At 40.4% G+C, this 16,801-nt stretch overlaps 1 protein-coding gene across 5 annotated transcripts in view; it reads right to left on the bottom strand.

Moving 5' to 3' along the window:
- Positions 1-1,418: 1,418 nt before the first annotated feature.
- Positions 1,419-16,801, bottom strand: part of FBXW11 (F-box and WD repeat domain containing 11) — a 118,007-nt gene continuing 102,624 nt past the window's right edge. For 4 of the 5 annotated variants that reach the window (XM_040630294.1, XM_040630297.1, XM_040630296.1 and 1 more), the window contains 5 exons: positions 15,321-15,439; positions 13,254-13,364; positions 12,118-12,196; positions 10,890-11,075; positions 1,419-4,010 (listed from right to left, as the gene is read on the bottom strand). In XM_040630294.1, the coding sequence (XP_040486228.1) occupies positions 10,914-11,075; positions 12,118-12,196; positions 13,254-13,364; positions 15,321-15,439 (471 nt within the window). In that variant the 3' untranslated portion in view covers positions 1,419-4,010; positions 10,890-10,913. Of the gene's footprint in view, positions 4,011-10,153; positions 10,381-10,889; positions 11,076-12,117; positions 12,197-13,253; positions 13,365-15,320; positions 15,440-16,801 lie in introns of those variants that run through there. The other variant, XM_040630295.1, reaches the window with a different exon arrangement.

Here is a 16,801-nt window from a genome sequence, read left to right as displayed (position 1 = left end):
CACCCAGCTAACTGGTAACGGGAGTATTAGCCAGATGGCCCAACTTCCTTTCTCCTTATTAATAGAAAACCAACAGGCTGAAATGGCAAAGCACCACTCTGTCCTAATTATACATCCAAGGAGTTCTACAAAACCTTAGAGTCTCCATAATCAATCTGGGATGCGTTCGTAGCTGTGAATTTCTTGCAGTAACACCTCACCTGTGGAGGAAGAAACAAACGATCATATACCGAACACCAACCCTGTGAGAGTCGGAGGTTAAGACCGTGTGACACCTGAGGTCCTCCCCGCTCTGCAGCAGTGTTTGGGCTCAACATCTGTTCACTCTGATGAATCCAAACTACCAATGGTTTTTCACACTTAGCACAGGCTGGGATCGAAAGTGCTGTGAAAGGTGATAGTTGCTATAGGAAAAGGCAAGAAACAACCTAAACTCCACCTCAAGGAACTTGGTACATAAATTATGCTAATCAAATATTACACGGTCCTGCCCACGAAGGAGGCGGAATCACATGCACGGACATGGAAGGGTCTCCTTAAGGACAGGAGCTGAAAAGGCAAAGCGCGGCACAGCACATATAGCAGGCTACCGCCGCTGTTAGAAGGGGTGGGATGTGTACACGTGTGTACAATACGCACATACATGTACAGGTACACACGGCCTGCTATACACAGTATTATTCACTGTCGAAGGATATACAAAAACTGGATGATGGTGAGTAGGGGACTGAGGGTCACGGGTGAAAGAGAATCACTTTCTGTGGCTTGCAAATAGGTTCTCTTAACCATATACACATTACTTATTTTTAAAACACAAGAAAAACGGTGGAGGCAGCACCGTAGAGAAGTACTCTCATCCCCCAGGTCCACGTTAGCAATTTGGTGGGCTCAGGGGGGAGAGCTAGTCATCCGGAAACCTCCGCTACCACTCGGGACGTCTGGGCAGAGCCCTGCACACACGCACGGTCTTCTTCCCGCTGGAGTACTCAACCAGGGACGTGTGCACCTGCAAACGTGGAGAACCGAACGAGTCCACGTCCGCCGCTTACAGGGAGCCGGCGGCAAGAGCGCTTCTCCTAGCTCCACCTGCTTCTCCAAGAACCTGAGGATCCGCTCACCCTCAGGCCCACCTGGGACACGGAAGGGGCCAGCTTCGTATTTGTCCTGTCACCCGGGAGGAGTTAAGAACTTACGGGAAAGCTAGCTCCAGGGTCCTGCGGTGAAAGTGAGCTTTCAGCGAAACACCCCAAGGCACGCACTAGCATTATCTCACAGAAACCTCTCAAGAGCCAAAAAGCAGTTGCTTTCAACTCCACTTTACAGAGCAGATGATTTTTTAAATCTATGAACTTGAGTGGTATGTCACTGAATTACTGAAAGAACATTAATAGGATTTTGAAAAATTTCTTAACAGAGCATGAGAGTCTTGCAACACTTTATTAAGAGTATTGGCTTTGAATTAGTAGCTGAAGTAACAATTGCATGAAGCCAGATTAGGTGTACTGCATAATACTCATACTTGATTTACTGACATTACTTAGCAATTTATTGGACAAAAGTCAAACTTTTTGTTTTTTATTAAGCACATTCCACAGTACAAAGCTGTCATGAATAATATCTGTACAATTTAACGGTTTCAATAGCTGTTCAGACACAAATTTATTTCAAACAGATAATTGGCAAACATAATTAATTACAAGTTAGAATTAGACTATCCCAGTGCTTTAAAACATTAATATAGCAGTAATTTACAGTTGCTCAATTATGGTTAGCAAAATAAAGTCCAGGGTACGGCTGGGAATTTCTACCATAATCCCAGAAAGTCAGAATTCCTTGGGTGCCAAAGTCCCCTGCTATAATTCAGTAGGCACAATTCAAAGGTTGTGTGCATATTCGAAGGCCGTGATTTCCCAAGGAACAAGAACTTCTAGATTAAACATGCAAAAACAACAACAAAAAGTCCATTCGTTCAGAAGAATTGCCTCCTCCCCCCGCCCCTCCCGCACCCCTGGGCTCTCCTAACCAGTTCGATATAAAGCTGTCACGTGGAGAGTGGGAAAAGTTAACTCACTTCCACAACCACTGTCAAGCTTACAACATCCACCTCACGAATAGAGATTTCTTTTCTTTTTTTTTTTTTTTTTTTTTTTACACTTGGAGACTCAACTTCTCAAAAATAGAAATTAATTTGGTAACATGTGGGAGGGAAGGATGTGTTTTTAAAAAAGGAAAAAAAGAAAACCTAAAAAGCCAAGCCAACCCAATAAACGAATCACATACGCACACATTGATCCCCACACCGTTCTCGATGCAAACGGACGACACAGAGCCCCGGGCCTTCCCTTTAGTAGTAGACTCTGCTGCCACGGGAAGGGGTTTAGTCAACAGGAGGTTCTTATTGGTCCTTTAAAATGTTACTGACATTCCTTAATCTTTGGAAACAATGGCGAGGGGCAAATCAGAACCTAATATTGAACAAGGGAAAAGGAGTGCCGACCGAATGCCAAAGTCCTTTCCATGCATGGTCAGCGTGACAGTGCCATTCACACATTCGGGCTGCAGAGCACTTGGGAGTTTGGAGAACCTGCCAGGGCCACAGCAGCAGGTGACACCAGAGATGACGGGAATGGGATTCATGAGCTTGAGGCTTTGCACCACGTACGAGTACCCTTCCACTTGAGATGGGCCTCTGAACCAACCTGACCTGGTGTAACGGGTTCCACCATATGAGCGGGCCCTGTTACCGCCCTGGTGAGGATGCGCCATCCACGCCGGGACACACGCATTCCAGAGCCAGGAAACCCAGTCAATAGGACCTTCTCATTTCTGCCTTTCCAGGGTTACTAATGCACAGAATAATGATCTTTGACAGTGAAGTCAAATGAATACCATGGGAAGTGACCACTAGTACTCAGGAGTACTTAGGACGAAAAGAACAACAACAAAAATTTTAAGGTACCTCTCTATTATATATGCTACACAACGAATAAAACATTTTGTGTTAAACTTCAGAAATTACATTTTAAAACAAGATGCCCATTAAAAGCACACACACCACACACATACACACAAAATGACAATGACAAAATAAAAATACCATATGAATACTGCAGGAAGGGTTCTAGGTAATCCACATCAACCCTGGTATCAGGTTCTTGAGCCCAGCCCATGGCTAAGTGCGAACACACTCTGTATTAGTGTCTCAGGCACAGGGGCCCTGACTCCAGCAACCTTGAGGTTAAACTGTTATGTACATTATATCTACATGCGGATACAGTATTTTAAATTAGGAGGCAAGCACACGTGTAAAAGTGTCACTCCACCAAATATCAGGAGATGGCTGGGGCACAGAGAGAGCAGTTAATAAAAGAAAAGAGCTATATTACCTGTTGGGAGATAATATAACCTGGCTTATAGTTCTTTAAATTAAAAGAAATTGGTACAGAAAGGAAGTATAATCCAAAAAATATTACTAAAACAATCCAGAGACACTTTTCCACTGTCCAACATGTTCCTAATACAGGTCAGAATTCATAATGACTTGGACGGTCAAAAGGAGAATGCTAACTTCTGAAAAGGAAAGCCCTGGACATTCTGGGTAGGTGTTTGGCACCCAAAATTTCACCAAAGAAGAATGCTGTTTCTTAATATCAGACCAAAGTGCAAAGCAATATAAATTAGAGGCCAGTCTTCTCTTGATGGTCGATTTACTTCTGTAAAACAGACTCTACGTTCCTTTTATATGAACAGTTTACATTTGAAGCATTAGATTTTTTTTCACTGATGGGGGGAGGAAATGGGCTTGTGTCCTACTGGAAGTCGGTGAAGCTAAGGTATCCTTCTCAAAGTAGAGGCCGGAGTCGGAGGTGAGAAACGTTGGTACTTGGAAGAGTTAGGCTGCTTTGCATCTACCCAGCGTCTAGAACCAATTCCAGCTTCATAACTCAGCTGTGAAGAACTCCCTTAGGCATTTGGTAGCCATGTAGCCAGTAGTTCAAGACTAGGAAACCCTGGGAAAACAAAACAAAACAAAACAAAAAACAAAGGGAGTACGGATGGATATTCTGGTTAGACATGGAGATACACACCACAGTCCGTCCATATCCACACAGACACGTACTCGTGCACACATGACACAATACCGAGTTTCAAATGTAATCAGCATCAAAAATAAAAGCTGCAAGTTGTTCTGACTGTAATACATACCAGACATCGTATTTACTTAAACCTTGCAACGACCTTGTGAGATAGAAACTATGATACCACTTGACGAATTAGAGAACGAAGGCTCAGAGACATTGCTTAGTTCAAAGCATTAGCCGTTTAGGGACAGAGAGGGGACTCAATGAGATCACTGACTATAACTTGTCAACTGTCAGTGCTTGCTGCTAAAAATTATGCATATAACAATATATGCTTCATGTTAGACTTTAGATTTAGTATTACCTTTTATGACATCCAGAGCCTACGAGGGCTGGTCTCATACCTGCCTGAGAGCCCTTATCTATCACTGCGAAACAAAAATATGCAAAAGCTAGTAAATAAAGTATTCCTTCTAAATAGAACACTAATCAGAAGTTACTTCTTTCAGGGGTGCCTGGGTGGCATAGCGGTTAAGCATCTGCCTTCGGCTCAGGGCGTGATCCCGGCGTTATGGGATTGAGCCCCACGTCAGGCTCCTCCGCTGTGAGCCTGCTTCTTCCTCTCCCACTCCCACTGCTTGTGTTCCCTCTCTCGCTGGCTGTCTCTGTCTCTGTCAAATAAATAAATAAAATCTTAAAAAAAAAAAAAAAGAAGTTACTTCTTTCTGAAATAAATCATTTATAAAAGGACAAGACAGTGTAGAGGGAAAGACTACTGAATGTTACATATTGTTTTGACCATGACCTTGAGCGAGAAACACATTTTAGTAATAATCTCTACATTCATCCATGTACATAATATGTACACGTGCACGCACGTACCTAAACTTACCATTACTACATACGATGCAGGCTGACATTTTCTATTCTAAATTTCATCAAAACAAAGTCAAAATCCATTAAAATGATTTCACAATCACTAATGGGTCACAATCCTTTCCAAACACAGCACTAAACCACTGGCCTAAAAGATTTAAAAGTTACCTTTACGTCTAAAATTCTCTGACAAAAAGAGAGAGAGAGGAGAGAGAGATTGTTTTAAAGCTTGTATGTTTTTAACGGAAACTTTCCTAAAAGGTTGTCAGTTTTCATAAAGATCAAGAATCCTTCTCAAAGAGTTTAAGAGAGATTTAATTTCATTTGCCACTGTTTTCACATGAAGGATCTTTAAGAGTATTGTTTTTAAAATAGTAAGGCCCACAGATAAGAAGTAGGCACTCTCAAACACTGCTGGTGGGAATGTAAACTGACCTAACTCTTCTGGAGACTAACGTGACTCTGTGCATCTAAGTCTTTAAACATCATACCTTTTAACCCAGATACTGCAGATATTTCTAGAATTTATCCAATGGTAATAAAAGCAAAGATTATGGGTACCTGGGTGGCACAGTCAGTTGAGCAACCGACTATTGGTTTTGGCTCAGGTCATGATCTCAGGGTTTTGAGATCAAGCCCCGAGTTGGGCTCCGTGCTCAATGGAGTCTGCTTGAGATTCTCTCTCCCTCTCCCTCTGACCCTCCCGCTCATGCTCTCTCTCTCTCAAATAAAAAAATAAATCTTCAAAAAAAAAAAAAAGCAAAGATTAGGCTAAAGAAATGATCATGGCAATGTGTTTTGTAATAGCTAAAAGCTGGGGGGAAATATACATACATAACAGGGCCTATCCAAACAACTGAATATTATTTTGCCATTAGGAATGGTAATTTAGGGGCGCCTGGGTGGCACAGCGGTTAAGCATCTGCCTTCAGCTCAGGGCGTGATCCTGGCGTTATGGGATCGAGCCCCACATCAGGCTCCTCCGCTATGAGCCTACTTCTTCCTCTCCCACTCCCCCCTGCTTGTGTTCCCTCTCTCGCTGGCTGTCTCTATCTCTGTCAAATAAATAAATAAAATCTTAAAAAAAAAAAAAAAGGAATGGTAATTTAGACAAATACTGACATTATGAACATAGAACAGTTTTGCAACAAAGGGGAAAAAAAGCATTTTAAAAAACATGTACATTCTCAGCCATAATTTTAAGAAGACTGAAAAGACTTATACAAGGAAATTAACAATGGTAAACCATGAGTAGGAATTTATTTTCTTCTTTTAGCTTATCTACTTATTCTAATTTCCTGATAATGATCATACATTGTCTTGTAATAAAAAAGAGAGCTACTGTATATATTAGGCTCTTAGGAGTTAGTAATTTTAAAAAATGACTCAGCAAATAAATCTATTGCTAAATTTCCTGACATAGAAATAGTTTTACCTTATATTTTAGGGTTGAATATTTTACTGCAAGGTTAAATCATCATTAGCGTAGTGTTTCTTATTATGCATAAATCTTACAGTATCACATGGTAATAATTTTTTTCATGTTACAATAAATGAAAAGAATTTGGAAAAGAGCAGTAAAATCTATAGAGATGACTGCCAAGGTTGTCAAAAGTAATTCACTTTGAAGAGACAAACACATTTGAGGTTTCATTGCTTGTGCTCCTTAAACAGCAGATAAGATTTTTCCATTGATTTATAACTGTGGATCATAACAAGGGCAGTTGTTCTGAGATTCCCAAAAAAAAGGGCAGGAGGAAGGCCTAGAAGAAGTAACACCAGTTTCCTTTCCACCACAGCCAATGAGAGAAACACCATTGGTGATCACTATTTCATTTTTCAACCAAAGCAATCTTGTTTCAGGGCACTTTAAAGTAATATATAAAAGTTGTCCAATTTGTGAAAGTTTACAATGTTCTAAATTTCACCTATTAAATATGCCAGAGAGGGGAAACATACTATGGATGTCTTGGATTTTATCACGTGCCTCTCTAAACTGAATATAAAGACAAAAATACATATCAAAACTACAAAAGAGTTATGCTTAAATTGTTCTCGGACACACCTATTCCCCTGAACCTATCCATTATTGCAGAAGCTCAGCTATACTGCAATTGTCCATGTCCTATTTTATGTGCTTCCCTTATGTGGAAAAATATAAGCAGAGGCAGGATGCAGCTGAAGCAATGTGCAGATGAAAACATATGGTTTAGAAAAGAAAAACAATACAGTAAGTTTAACAAAAGATGTGCAAGGCTTCTACACGATAACCTGCAAAATACTGGTTCAAGAGAAACTGAAGACCTAAATAATAGAGAGATATACCATGTTCATGGATTGGAAGACTCAACATTTGTTAAGATGCAAATTCTCCCCCAAAATGATATTATGATTCGATGCAGTCTTAATTATAATCCCAGCAGTCCTCTTCACAGAATTTAATAATCTAATTCAAAACTGAATGTGAAAATCTAAATAACCTAGAATAGTCAAAACAATTTTTTTTTAGGCTGGAAGATTATTATACACTATGGCATTGGCAAAAGGACAGCCACATAAATCATAGACTTAGAATAGAGTCCAGAAACTGACCTACAAATAAGGGGTCAAATGATTTTTGGACAAAAGTGCTAAAGCAAATTCTATGGGAAATGAAAACTCTTTTACTCAAATAGTGCTAGAACAACTACATAGCTATTTAAAAAACCAAAACAAAGCAAAACAATACCGATGACGTTCTTACCTCACACCAGACACAAAAATTAACTCTAATTGGATCAAAGACCAAAATGTAAAAGCTTTTAAAAATACAGAAGTTCTAAAATATGCCGGTCCAAATAGTAATTACTACCTCCATGTAGCTATTTAAATTTAAAGTATAATTAAATAAAATTAAACATCCAATTAAATTCAATTAAAATATAATTTAAAATTTAATTCCTAAGTCACACTGGCTACATTTCAAGAGCTCAATAGCTTCAAGTAGCTACTGACTACCATAGTGGACAGTGCAACTACAGAAAATATACACTAATCTAGTGATAGAAATCAGGTCAATGTTTGCTAAGGCTGGGAGGGGTCAGGCTTTGACTACAAAGGTGACAGAAGTGAACTTTAAGTGGTAATAGAAATGTTCTTGATTATGGAGGCAGTTTCAGGGATTATACACATTTGTAAAAACTCATCAAACAGTACACTTTAAATGAGTACAATTATTACACAAATTGTACCTCAATAAAATTGATTTAAAAAACAATAACAGGGGCAGAGCAGAGGGAGACCTGTACATCTAGGTACCTGTCTATGTAGGGAATCTCCCTAGTGCCTGACCCTGCCAGTTCAGATATTTATTCCAATTTTTTACTGAGTTATTATCTTTATATTTGCTGAAAATGACTGCAGGCATACACTATAGCTGTACACACACTTGTCTATTTAAGGGCAAATTCTTATGTGGTCTAGGAGAAAAAACACAAATAGGTCATTTGGCCCTGGGTGTCACTTGCCCAACAAACATCAATAAACGCTTACAGTACACTTAAGCACTCCACTGAACACTGGAGTTCCACAGTAAAAGGAGCTCCTCAGCACTGGGAAGGAGACAGGCATGCAAACTATTTCAGTATCAAATAATAAATTAAGCCAGATGAAATAAAGGGGCAAAGGTGGGGTGGGGGTGTCTAAAAGCCATAACACACACAAGGGGAGGGAGATGGTAGAGGGCTGCCCTACTATAATGTAATCAGAGAAACCGAATTCAGTCTGGTTGCCACACTAGGCTTTGGAAGGGAGTAATGGGAGACTGGGACATGGGGAGGGTGGGTAGTGAGGACAGAAGGTAACAGCTGGATGCTGAAACTGCTGTCAGCTAACTGAAGTAGCTGAACCTCGATCCTGAAGACAACAGGAAGCCAGTAAGGCAAAGGATGGCAGTGGCAGGGCTTAAGGCGATCCTCACTGAGAGCAGAATGGAGAATGGGAGAGGGAAAGGAAAGACCAGGAGGGAAACCAGTTTTCATTTGGGTCCATTCCTCCTTCCCTGTATCTTCCTTAGGACTTTTGGGAAGGGAGGTTGAAGTGGGGAGGAGCAATCACTCAAGAGATCCTTGCTTTCTTCCCCTATAATTCCCTATAGTATCTATTTTAAGACTCTATTCAATAAATGTAGTAATTCTGCCATAAGCGTTTTTCAACTTACGAAGAATCTATCCAGAGAGAAAGTAGCAAGGCAGATGATCGCTATCATGAGAATGGTATGCACACACTTGGGACCAGGAACAGCAGCCATGTGTGTGGCTAACAGGCCATGACTGCTCACCTCCCACACCCAGGCAGACACTGACAACCCATCACAGCACTTATCCCGTCGGGGTCCACAGAGGGTCCCAGAACCCTTCCAAAGGCAGTACTCCAGGCAGGCACTGCTGATCAAATTCAGCTAGCGGAAGAAAAAGCTTATTTGCCATTCCTGATGCAGACCCTTGGTTTATCACTAATAGATGGCACAGGGGCAAGACTGGAGGTCAGCAAACTTTTCCTCAAAGAGCTGTATAATAAATATTTTAGATGTTGCAAGCCCATATCGTCTCTGTGGCATCTATTCACCTCTGCCAATGAAGTATGAAAATGGCCAGAGGCAACGTGTAAACAAATGAGCACGGCTATTATAAAACTTTATGTATGGGCACTAGAATTTGAACTTCACATAATTTTCATGTGTCATGAAACAGTATTGTTCTTTTAATTTTTTTTCAATTATTTAAAAGTATAAAAAGCTATTCTTAGCTTGCTGTGGTAGGAGAATAAAATCAGGCAGTGGAACAAATCTGGCCTCTGGCTATAGTCGCCTGACCCTTGGGTAAGACAAACTTCCTGGACATCTGTGTTTTGGGTCTTAGAGTCTTAAGTAAGAAATATTAGAAACAATGCTAACTTGGTGATCTAGGAGCCCTATCTTTTCATCAAAAAGAATCTCACAATTCTGCACATAAACTTTATTTTAACGGACGGGAAAATATATAATGATCAAGAGCCACTAAGTATTAAGTAGTACTTTAAAATAAATATGAATTTTATTAATCAGTCTTTACATATACACACACACACACACACACACATATATATATATATATATATACACACACACACACACAGCAATACAGATAGGTACAAACATATTTATTCCATCTGCAAAGTTTAACATGCACAGAATTTATTGGGCCCCATACAAAATTTTCAGAGTTGGAAATACTGCTCCAGATGAATAGGGCCATCGGTTCCCAGGACACAGCCAAGCAAGGCTTCTCATCCTCTAGGCTGGACACCCTCAATAATCAAAACATGCCATCATCAATGGTTACAATGGCTCTAAGTCCTCCTGTAACCAGAGCAAAGGGCTTTGCTTCCAGAGCACCTGTTGTGTCTAATGGATGAAGAACGGGTTTTAGGGGCTCTCCCAACAAACACCTTTCTTTGATCCCTCTTCTAGTGAACGGCAGTAATGCGTGGATTATAATGGGGGCACAGAGGGGAAATTCTGAATGTTTGGTTGATGGTGATTTTTTTTTTTTTCAAATAAAAGAACTGAGAAACAGGAAAGAGAAAAAGGAGATTCCTACACCCCAAAACAGAATTTGAAGGACTTTACCTGTGTTAAATTGATATGACCTGGGAAACCATTTAGGAAAACAGTTTTAAAAAACAGGAATCACGCTGTCTGCCAGTGCGAAAACCCACAATATGTAGGATTCCAATTTCAACCTTACTTTAATGTGACCATAAAGATCTAGCCTGACACTGGAACTCTGCAAAGCTGAGGCAGCTAAAAACACTAAGCACCTCGGTACCTATCAACGGGGAACCCAAATCACAACACTGCCCCAAAGGGGAGGTGAATTCAATGAGCAAGGTTAAACATGGGGAGGTACTCACCTGAAACGGGTAAAGTGCAGACTGTTATCTGGAGATGTAAGTGTATGTTCTGGAGGGAGAACGGGTCTCGTTCTGAGCACTGGGAGGCACATTTAAGAAATCCCAAATCAAAATAGTGTCATCATGGGAGCTGCTGATGATCTGAAATTCATCAAACTGTAGCCGAAACACACGTCCAGAATGTTCCTGTGAAATATAACAACTAGATGAGTAAAATGAGACCTTTACAATCCCTCATATCTCACCATCAGTGATCTGGTGCAGGCTGGAAATGCAGCTACTTATTCATGCTTTCTAAATAATGTTCCAGAGCTTACTGACCTTTGTCCTTCACCCCACTTTGGCTTCTCCCTCTAAGCCTTTGCTTTGAGTTCATCTTTATATCTGAGATCCTTGCTCATTAATATGTCAAAGAAGAAAAACTAAGTGATCGCTTCACCAAGGATCTTGGAAAGGTAAACAATATTAAATACCCCTGCTTGATACACTGTAAAAGGCAGAGCCAGAAGGATAATGTCTTTAACATTACCAAGAATATCTATCTCAACCACAGCCAAAATCAAAATTAATGGTGAAATAGAAGCATTCTCATTACAATCAAGAAGACAACAAGAATGGCCCTAACCATAGTTCTGTATGTTCTAATCACTGCAAGAAGCAAAGAAATAAAAATAAAAGGTAAAGCTACTGAAAATAAGAACAATCTATCAATATTTTCAAACAACTGTCTCATTAATGGAAAAAAAGCAACCAGACCATTAGAAATAATGAGACTGCCAAAGTTGCTAACGCAAGATTAGCATATAAAAATAAAATATTTTTATATGCCAAAGCACTAATCCAGACAATATAGACTGAGGGGGAAATTCCACCATAATAATACAAACATATGCTGTATTATAAAAATATAATGTAACCAGATACCCATATCAAGAAATCTCCCAAATCTATAGGAAGGAAATACTCTATGCGGAAACCAGTCCACCTACAAATGACGACACCTGCTTTCACATTTTAAGTTGTATTAATGCTCCCTAGGGAGGAGCTAATTATAATGTAAACGTCAATTATTCTCTGATTTTGGCTAAACAAAATGAACAAAACTGTGCATTTCTCTGAAGGTACACTGTGGGATATGCAAGCTTTCCTGTGATACACCTAGGTAGGGCTATCTGCAGGTAGCCAACCTCCAGCGCAAGAACCGCTCCCATTTCAACAGACGACATACCACCAACGTGCGCAAACACAAAGTGCTTGCTGGGGCTCGAGGGTCAAGAGCAGCTTGCAAGTCCCAAACCTTAATTTTCCTGAAAAAGAAAAGGAAACTGCAATTAGTAGTGCATCTGAACACTATTAGAAAAGCTAATGGAGAACATGCTTATGTTTTTATAAGTTATTTAAACCAATGACACTTGATTTTGGGTAAAATAAGGACCTCCACATTCTCAGAATTGCTGAAACTGTGAAGAAGTATTTTTTAAGGGAGACAAGAAAACAACTTCAGGCTATCTAAATTCAGTTCCTGATGTGATAATCTATGTCACGAAATTCATTAATCAGGGGGCTCTCTGGAGCTGAGTAGGTGCTGCTGACAGAAGCTAGGGCTCTCTGTGAAATTCCACGGATACCTTTCTTCAAACTAAGCAAATGCTCTAAGTTAATAATAGGAGCATAAACAGACCAACTAGTCCGTTAGTGAAGTATACATAAGGTCACCTTGAAAGGTTTACAGTTGCCATTTGCTCATTTAAAAAGTCATGAGGCTTTTTAAAGAGTATTTGTTCAATTAACCAAAAGGGGAAAGGAAATGTATCATTGAAAACACACACACACACACACACAGCTGGCTTAATTTAGGGCTAAGGCAAAGAACTGAATTCCTGCACAACCTAAGCTACTCCCAAAGTTTATAATAATGGTTAAAAGTGTGGGGCGCCTGGGTGGCACAGCGGTTAAGCATCTGCCTTTGGCTCAGGGCGTGATCCCGGAGTTATGGGATCGAGTCCCACATCGGGCTCCTCCGCTAGGAGCCTGTTTCTTCCTCTCCCACTCCCCCTGCTTGTGTTCCCTCTCTCGCTGGCTGTCTCTATCTCTGTCAAATAAATAAACAAAAAATCTTTAAAAAAAAAAAAGTGTACGCACAGGAGTTACAGAGGCTCTGCTCCTGTAGGAGCTGGGCCAAGAGCCGGCATCCTTCTGGGCCTGAGCGGCCTGACTTGAGCGGGCGGTGCAGTAGCATCCGCCCTCCATTACACAGAAAGGCTCTAACACAGAACCGGCACATACACAACTGCTAAATATACAGCGCTCGTCTTCCGTCTAGATCCAGTGACAGCAGCGCATTTCAAAATCTGAAATACATACCCATCATAGGCCCCACTGACAATCCTCTTGTTATCAAACCGGATGCATCGGACCAATTCTTCATGTCCTTCTAGGACTCTTAAACAGGCACCACATTCGATATCCCATAGCCTTGAAAGTAAAACAGATCTCTGTGAAACAACTTCCCACGCGATTCACACTACCCTGGAGTTCCTCATATCTGTCCCATACGTGATTTTCACTCTCCTGGACTTCTTTGTGTCTATCTCACTCCCAGTCCATGCTATCCATGCAGAAAGATATGTATGTATATTTATACCATTTGTATATTTTAAAGCACTAATTTGGGGGACGGCTGGCTGGCTCAGCTGGAAGAGCGTATGACTCTTGACCTCGGGTCATGAGTTCGAGCCCCACGTTCGGTGTAGAAATTACTTCAATAAATAAATAAAAACTTTTTTAAAAAAGCACTAATTTGGATAGAAGCCTTCTCATTGTATTTCCTTTTATTCAGTTTTTTAATCACATGCATGTATTACTATTTAAATAAGATCAACGAATAAGAAATTTCAATTATATTTAGTCCCTAGGCATTCTCTTGATGTCTGACTTGGTGAAACCATGTAGCCAAATGGTCTAACAAGGACTTTTCGGGGGGAGACAGGGATTGTAGGCTGTAAAGAAGAAAAGGCATGTCTGTGTGTGGGTCGGGGGAGGATATAGTATGTACAGCCAGGGGCGTTAGGCTTCCACCCCAGGCACTTCTGACCCGAGTCCATGAGGCCCACTGAAGTTGGCACCAGTGCACCAGCAGGGTAGTCTCCCTCTCCTGAGGCGGCTCAGGGACACCCCTTCCTAGATAATCCTGCATATTAGGGCTGTCCAGTTTACAAGGTCACAGTGGGAGCCTCTCATGAGGTATATGAAGCGTCTCAGAAATATAAACGCAGAGACTACATCCAGCCTTTATCTTGGCGTATGATTTATATACAACTATTCTGAAGACTGAGATTTTTACGTTTTCCTATTATTGATTTTTCTACATTGTTTGCAAAAAGAAATCATAGCAAACTAAACATGTATAAAACAAAGTTAGCAAACTAATTCTGTAACAACCCTTTCTTAGCTTCCCTACCAGTAGCTCTTCCTATCCGCCCCATGAATATTTTCGCACAGCCACCCTCACAAATATTCTCATTAGTGTCCATGACGATGGCTTCTCTAACCTACTGTGAACAGAGCCATTCAGCACTGCCACTGACTCCAAAGTGGTCCCCTCTATAAACTATAAAGGAATATACATTATTTCTCTGTAGAACCTCAGAGAGCCCAAAGAGAAAGTTAAGGACTGTCACCTGCTGCAACAGTTAAGGAATACAAAGTGCCAAGATTCAGGTTCTCACTTGACTTTTATAACACCTTAAAACTTAAAATGATAAAAGAAAACGCACAGCAGTTTAAGCTCTATTGTTGTGGTTTCATTCCCTCCTTCCTCCCTTCTTTTAAAAATTATCTTGAAACCAGTCTTTATCTTGCCCAAACATTAAACAATTTGGTTATAAAAAAGGTACTGGCATATGTTAGGACAATGCGAAAATGATTAAGGATTGGTAAATAGATATTTAAGGGAAGTTCTTAATAAATAAAATGTTTAAGGATAGTCCTATTTATTAGAAAGCGAGGTCATTGCTGAGGTCATTGAGCATTGGGAGGAAGAAAGGGGGATAAAATACAAGACAAAACAGGAGTGGGTGATTCTGTAATGCAGTCTTTGTGTGAGACAGATAAATAAAGTACACTCCTCCCAGCTGTTAGCAAGGGAGACAGGAACTACAGGTAAGGAAAAGTAGAAAGTCAGGCCAGAGTGCCCTCTGTTCTGAAAGGTTCTGGTATTAAGGGATCTTGGGTGGAACTGATGTTATAAACCATGTGTATTGGGAGAATCCGTTTACCCGTTTCAGTATGCAGAGCCAAACAGATTAAAATAAGTTTCTTTTTTGAAGTATCTCCAAAGGCTCGGAGTCTTTCAAACATCAGGACTGGGAGGGGAGTCAAAAAATATGGCAAAAATTGGCCTGCCCTGTCAGCACACCAACTTCTACCCACCTTATGGTATTATCTGATGATCCGCTAACAACCAGCCGATCCCTGTACTGGAGACAGGCAATGCCTCGCTTGTGCCCATTCAGAGTACGAACAAATTCACAGGTACTCGTGCTCCAGACCTGTAGAACAGATTAGCAATATTTTAAGAATAAATGCAGAAAAGTCCCCTCACAATACACCTTTTTAAAAAAATCAGAGCTCCTAAGAATGACCAAAATACTTGACTATAAAATATGGTTCTGAGGCTGGGGGACAGATTGGCCAGCATACAGTTTTCTTGGCTGCAGAGTGATAAAACAGGAATGAAACACAGAGGGAAGCTGTGAAGTCTCCAAACCTTGAGATATTCACAAAGAGAACATCTCCTGGATGGTTCAGACATTCACTTGCCTAGAAGGAAGAGCGTGGGCCAGATTTTATGTTTTCATGCCAGCTGACATGTCAAATCCAATGTAACTGATGTGAAAAAGTTTCACCTTTCACATCCTCCTCTTTACCAGCATAGTTTCTTGAACAGCTCCACTTGTTTTGACACATCACTCCTAATATTATGTATGTGGAATAAATAATCCCTCTTTTGTGAAACCATCTGCAAGACTTAGATGTTCACAGACACACTTAATATATTACAAGCCAAATAAGGAGACGCAAAGCAACCAAAGTGCCCTGAATTATTTTACCAGCTGCATTTGTAGTTGAATAGGATAACTAGATATCCACATGCAAAAGAATGAAGTCGGACCCCTAACTCACACGATACACAAAAATTAATTCAGAATGGATCAAGGGCCTAAATGTGAGAGCTGAAACTATGAAACTCTCAGAAGAAAACACAGGAGTAAATCTTTGTGATCCTGGATTAGGCAATTGTTTCTTAGACATGACAACAAAAGCACAAGTAAGAAAAGACAAAAATTGATAAACTAGACTTCATCAAAACTGAAGTCGTCTGTGTTTCAAAGAACACCATCAAGAAAGTGAAAAAAGAACTCACGGGATGGCAGAAAATATTTGCAAATCATTTACCCGATAAGGGACTTGTACCAGGATATATAAAGAGCTTTTACAACTAAACAATAAAGAAAACGATCAAATAATTCAATTTTTAAGTTAAAGATTTATATAGATGTTTCTCCAAAAAAGATATAAAAATGGCCAAGACACACCGAAAAGATGCTCAATATAATTAGTCACTGGGGAAATGGAAACCAAAACCAAAGATACCACTGCACAACTACGAGGATGGCTGTAATAAAAGAGACAGACAATAACAGGTGCTGGCAAGGATATGGAGACACCCTCCAGGCTGATCTTATGCAACAGCTGTTTTGTAAAAAGGCCCAAACCCTCTTGACTTGAGGCAGTGATCTCGTTCCAATTGGTGTGACTGAGCGGTGAGTGAATGACTGCATACAAACCCTACTTGTCCAGCTTCCAGACCACTCAATCTAAAGTTTGATGCTACCTTTGTGATTTGTGGG

The sequence above is a fragment of the Ursus maritimus genome, unplaced genomic scaffold, assembly GCF_017311325.1.
Source record: "Ursus maritimus isolate PB19 unplaced genomic scaffold, ASM1731132v1 scaffold_15, whole genome shotgun sequence".
Lineage (NCBI taxonomy): Eukaryota > Metazoa > Chordata > Mammalia > Carnivora > Ursidae > Ursus > Ursus maritimus.
The sequence above is the reverse complement of the archived record's forward strand: the minus strand, read 5'-3'. Positions and strand labels throughout refer to the sequence as shown.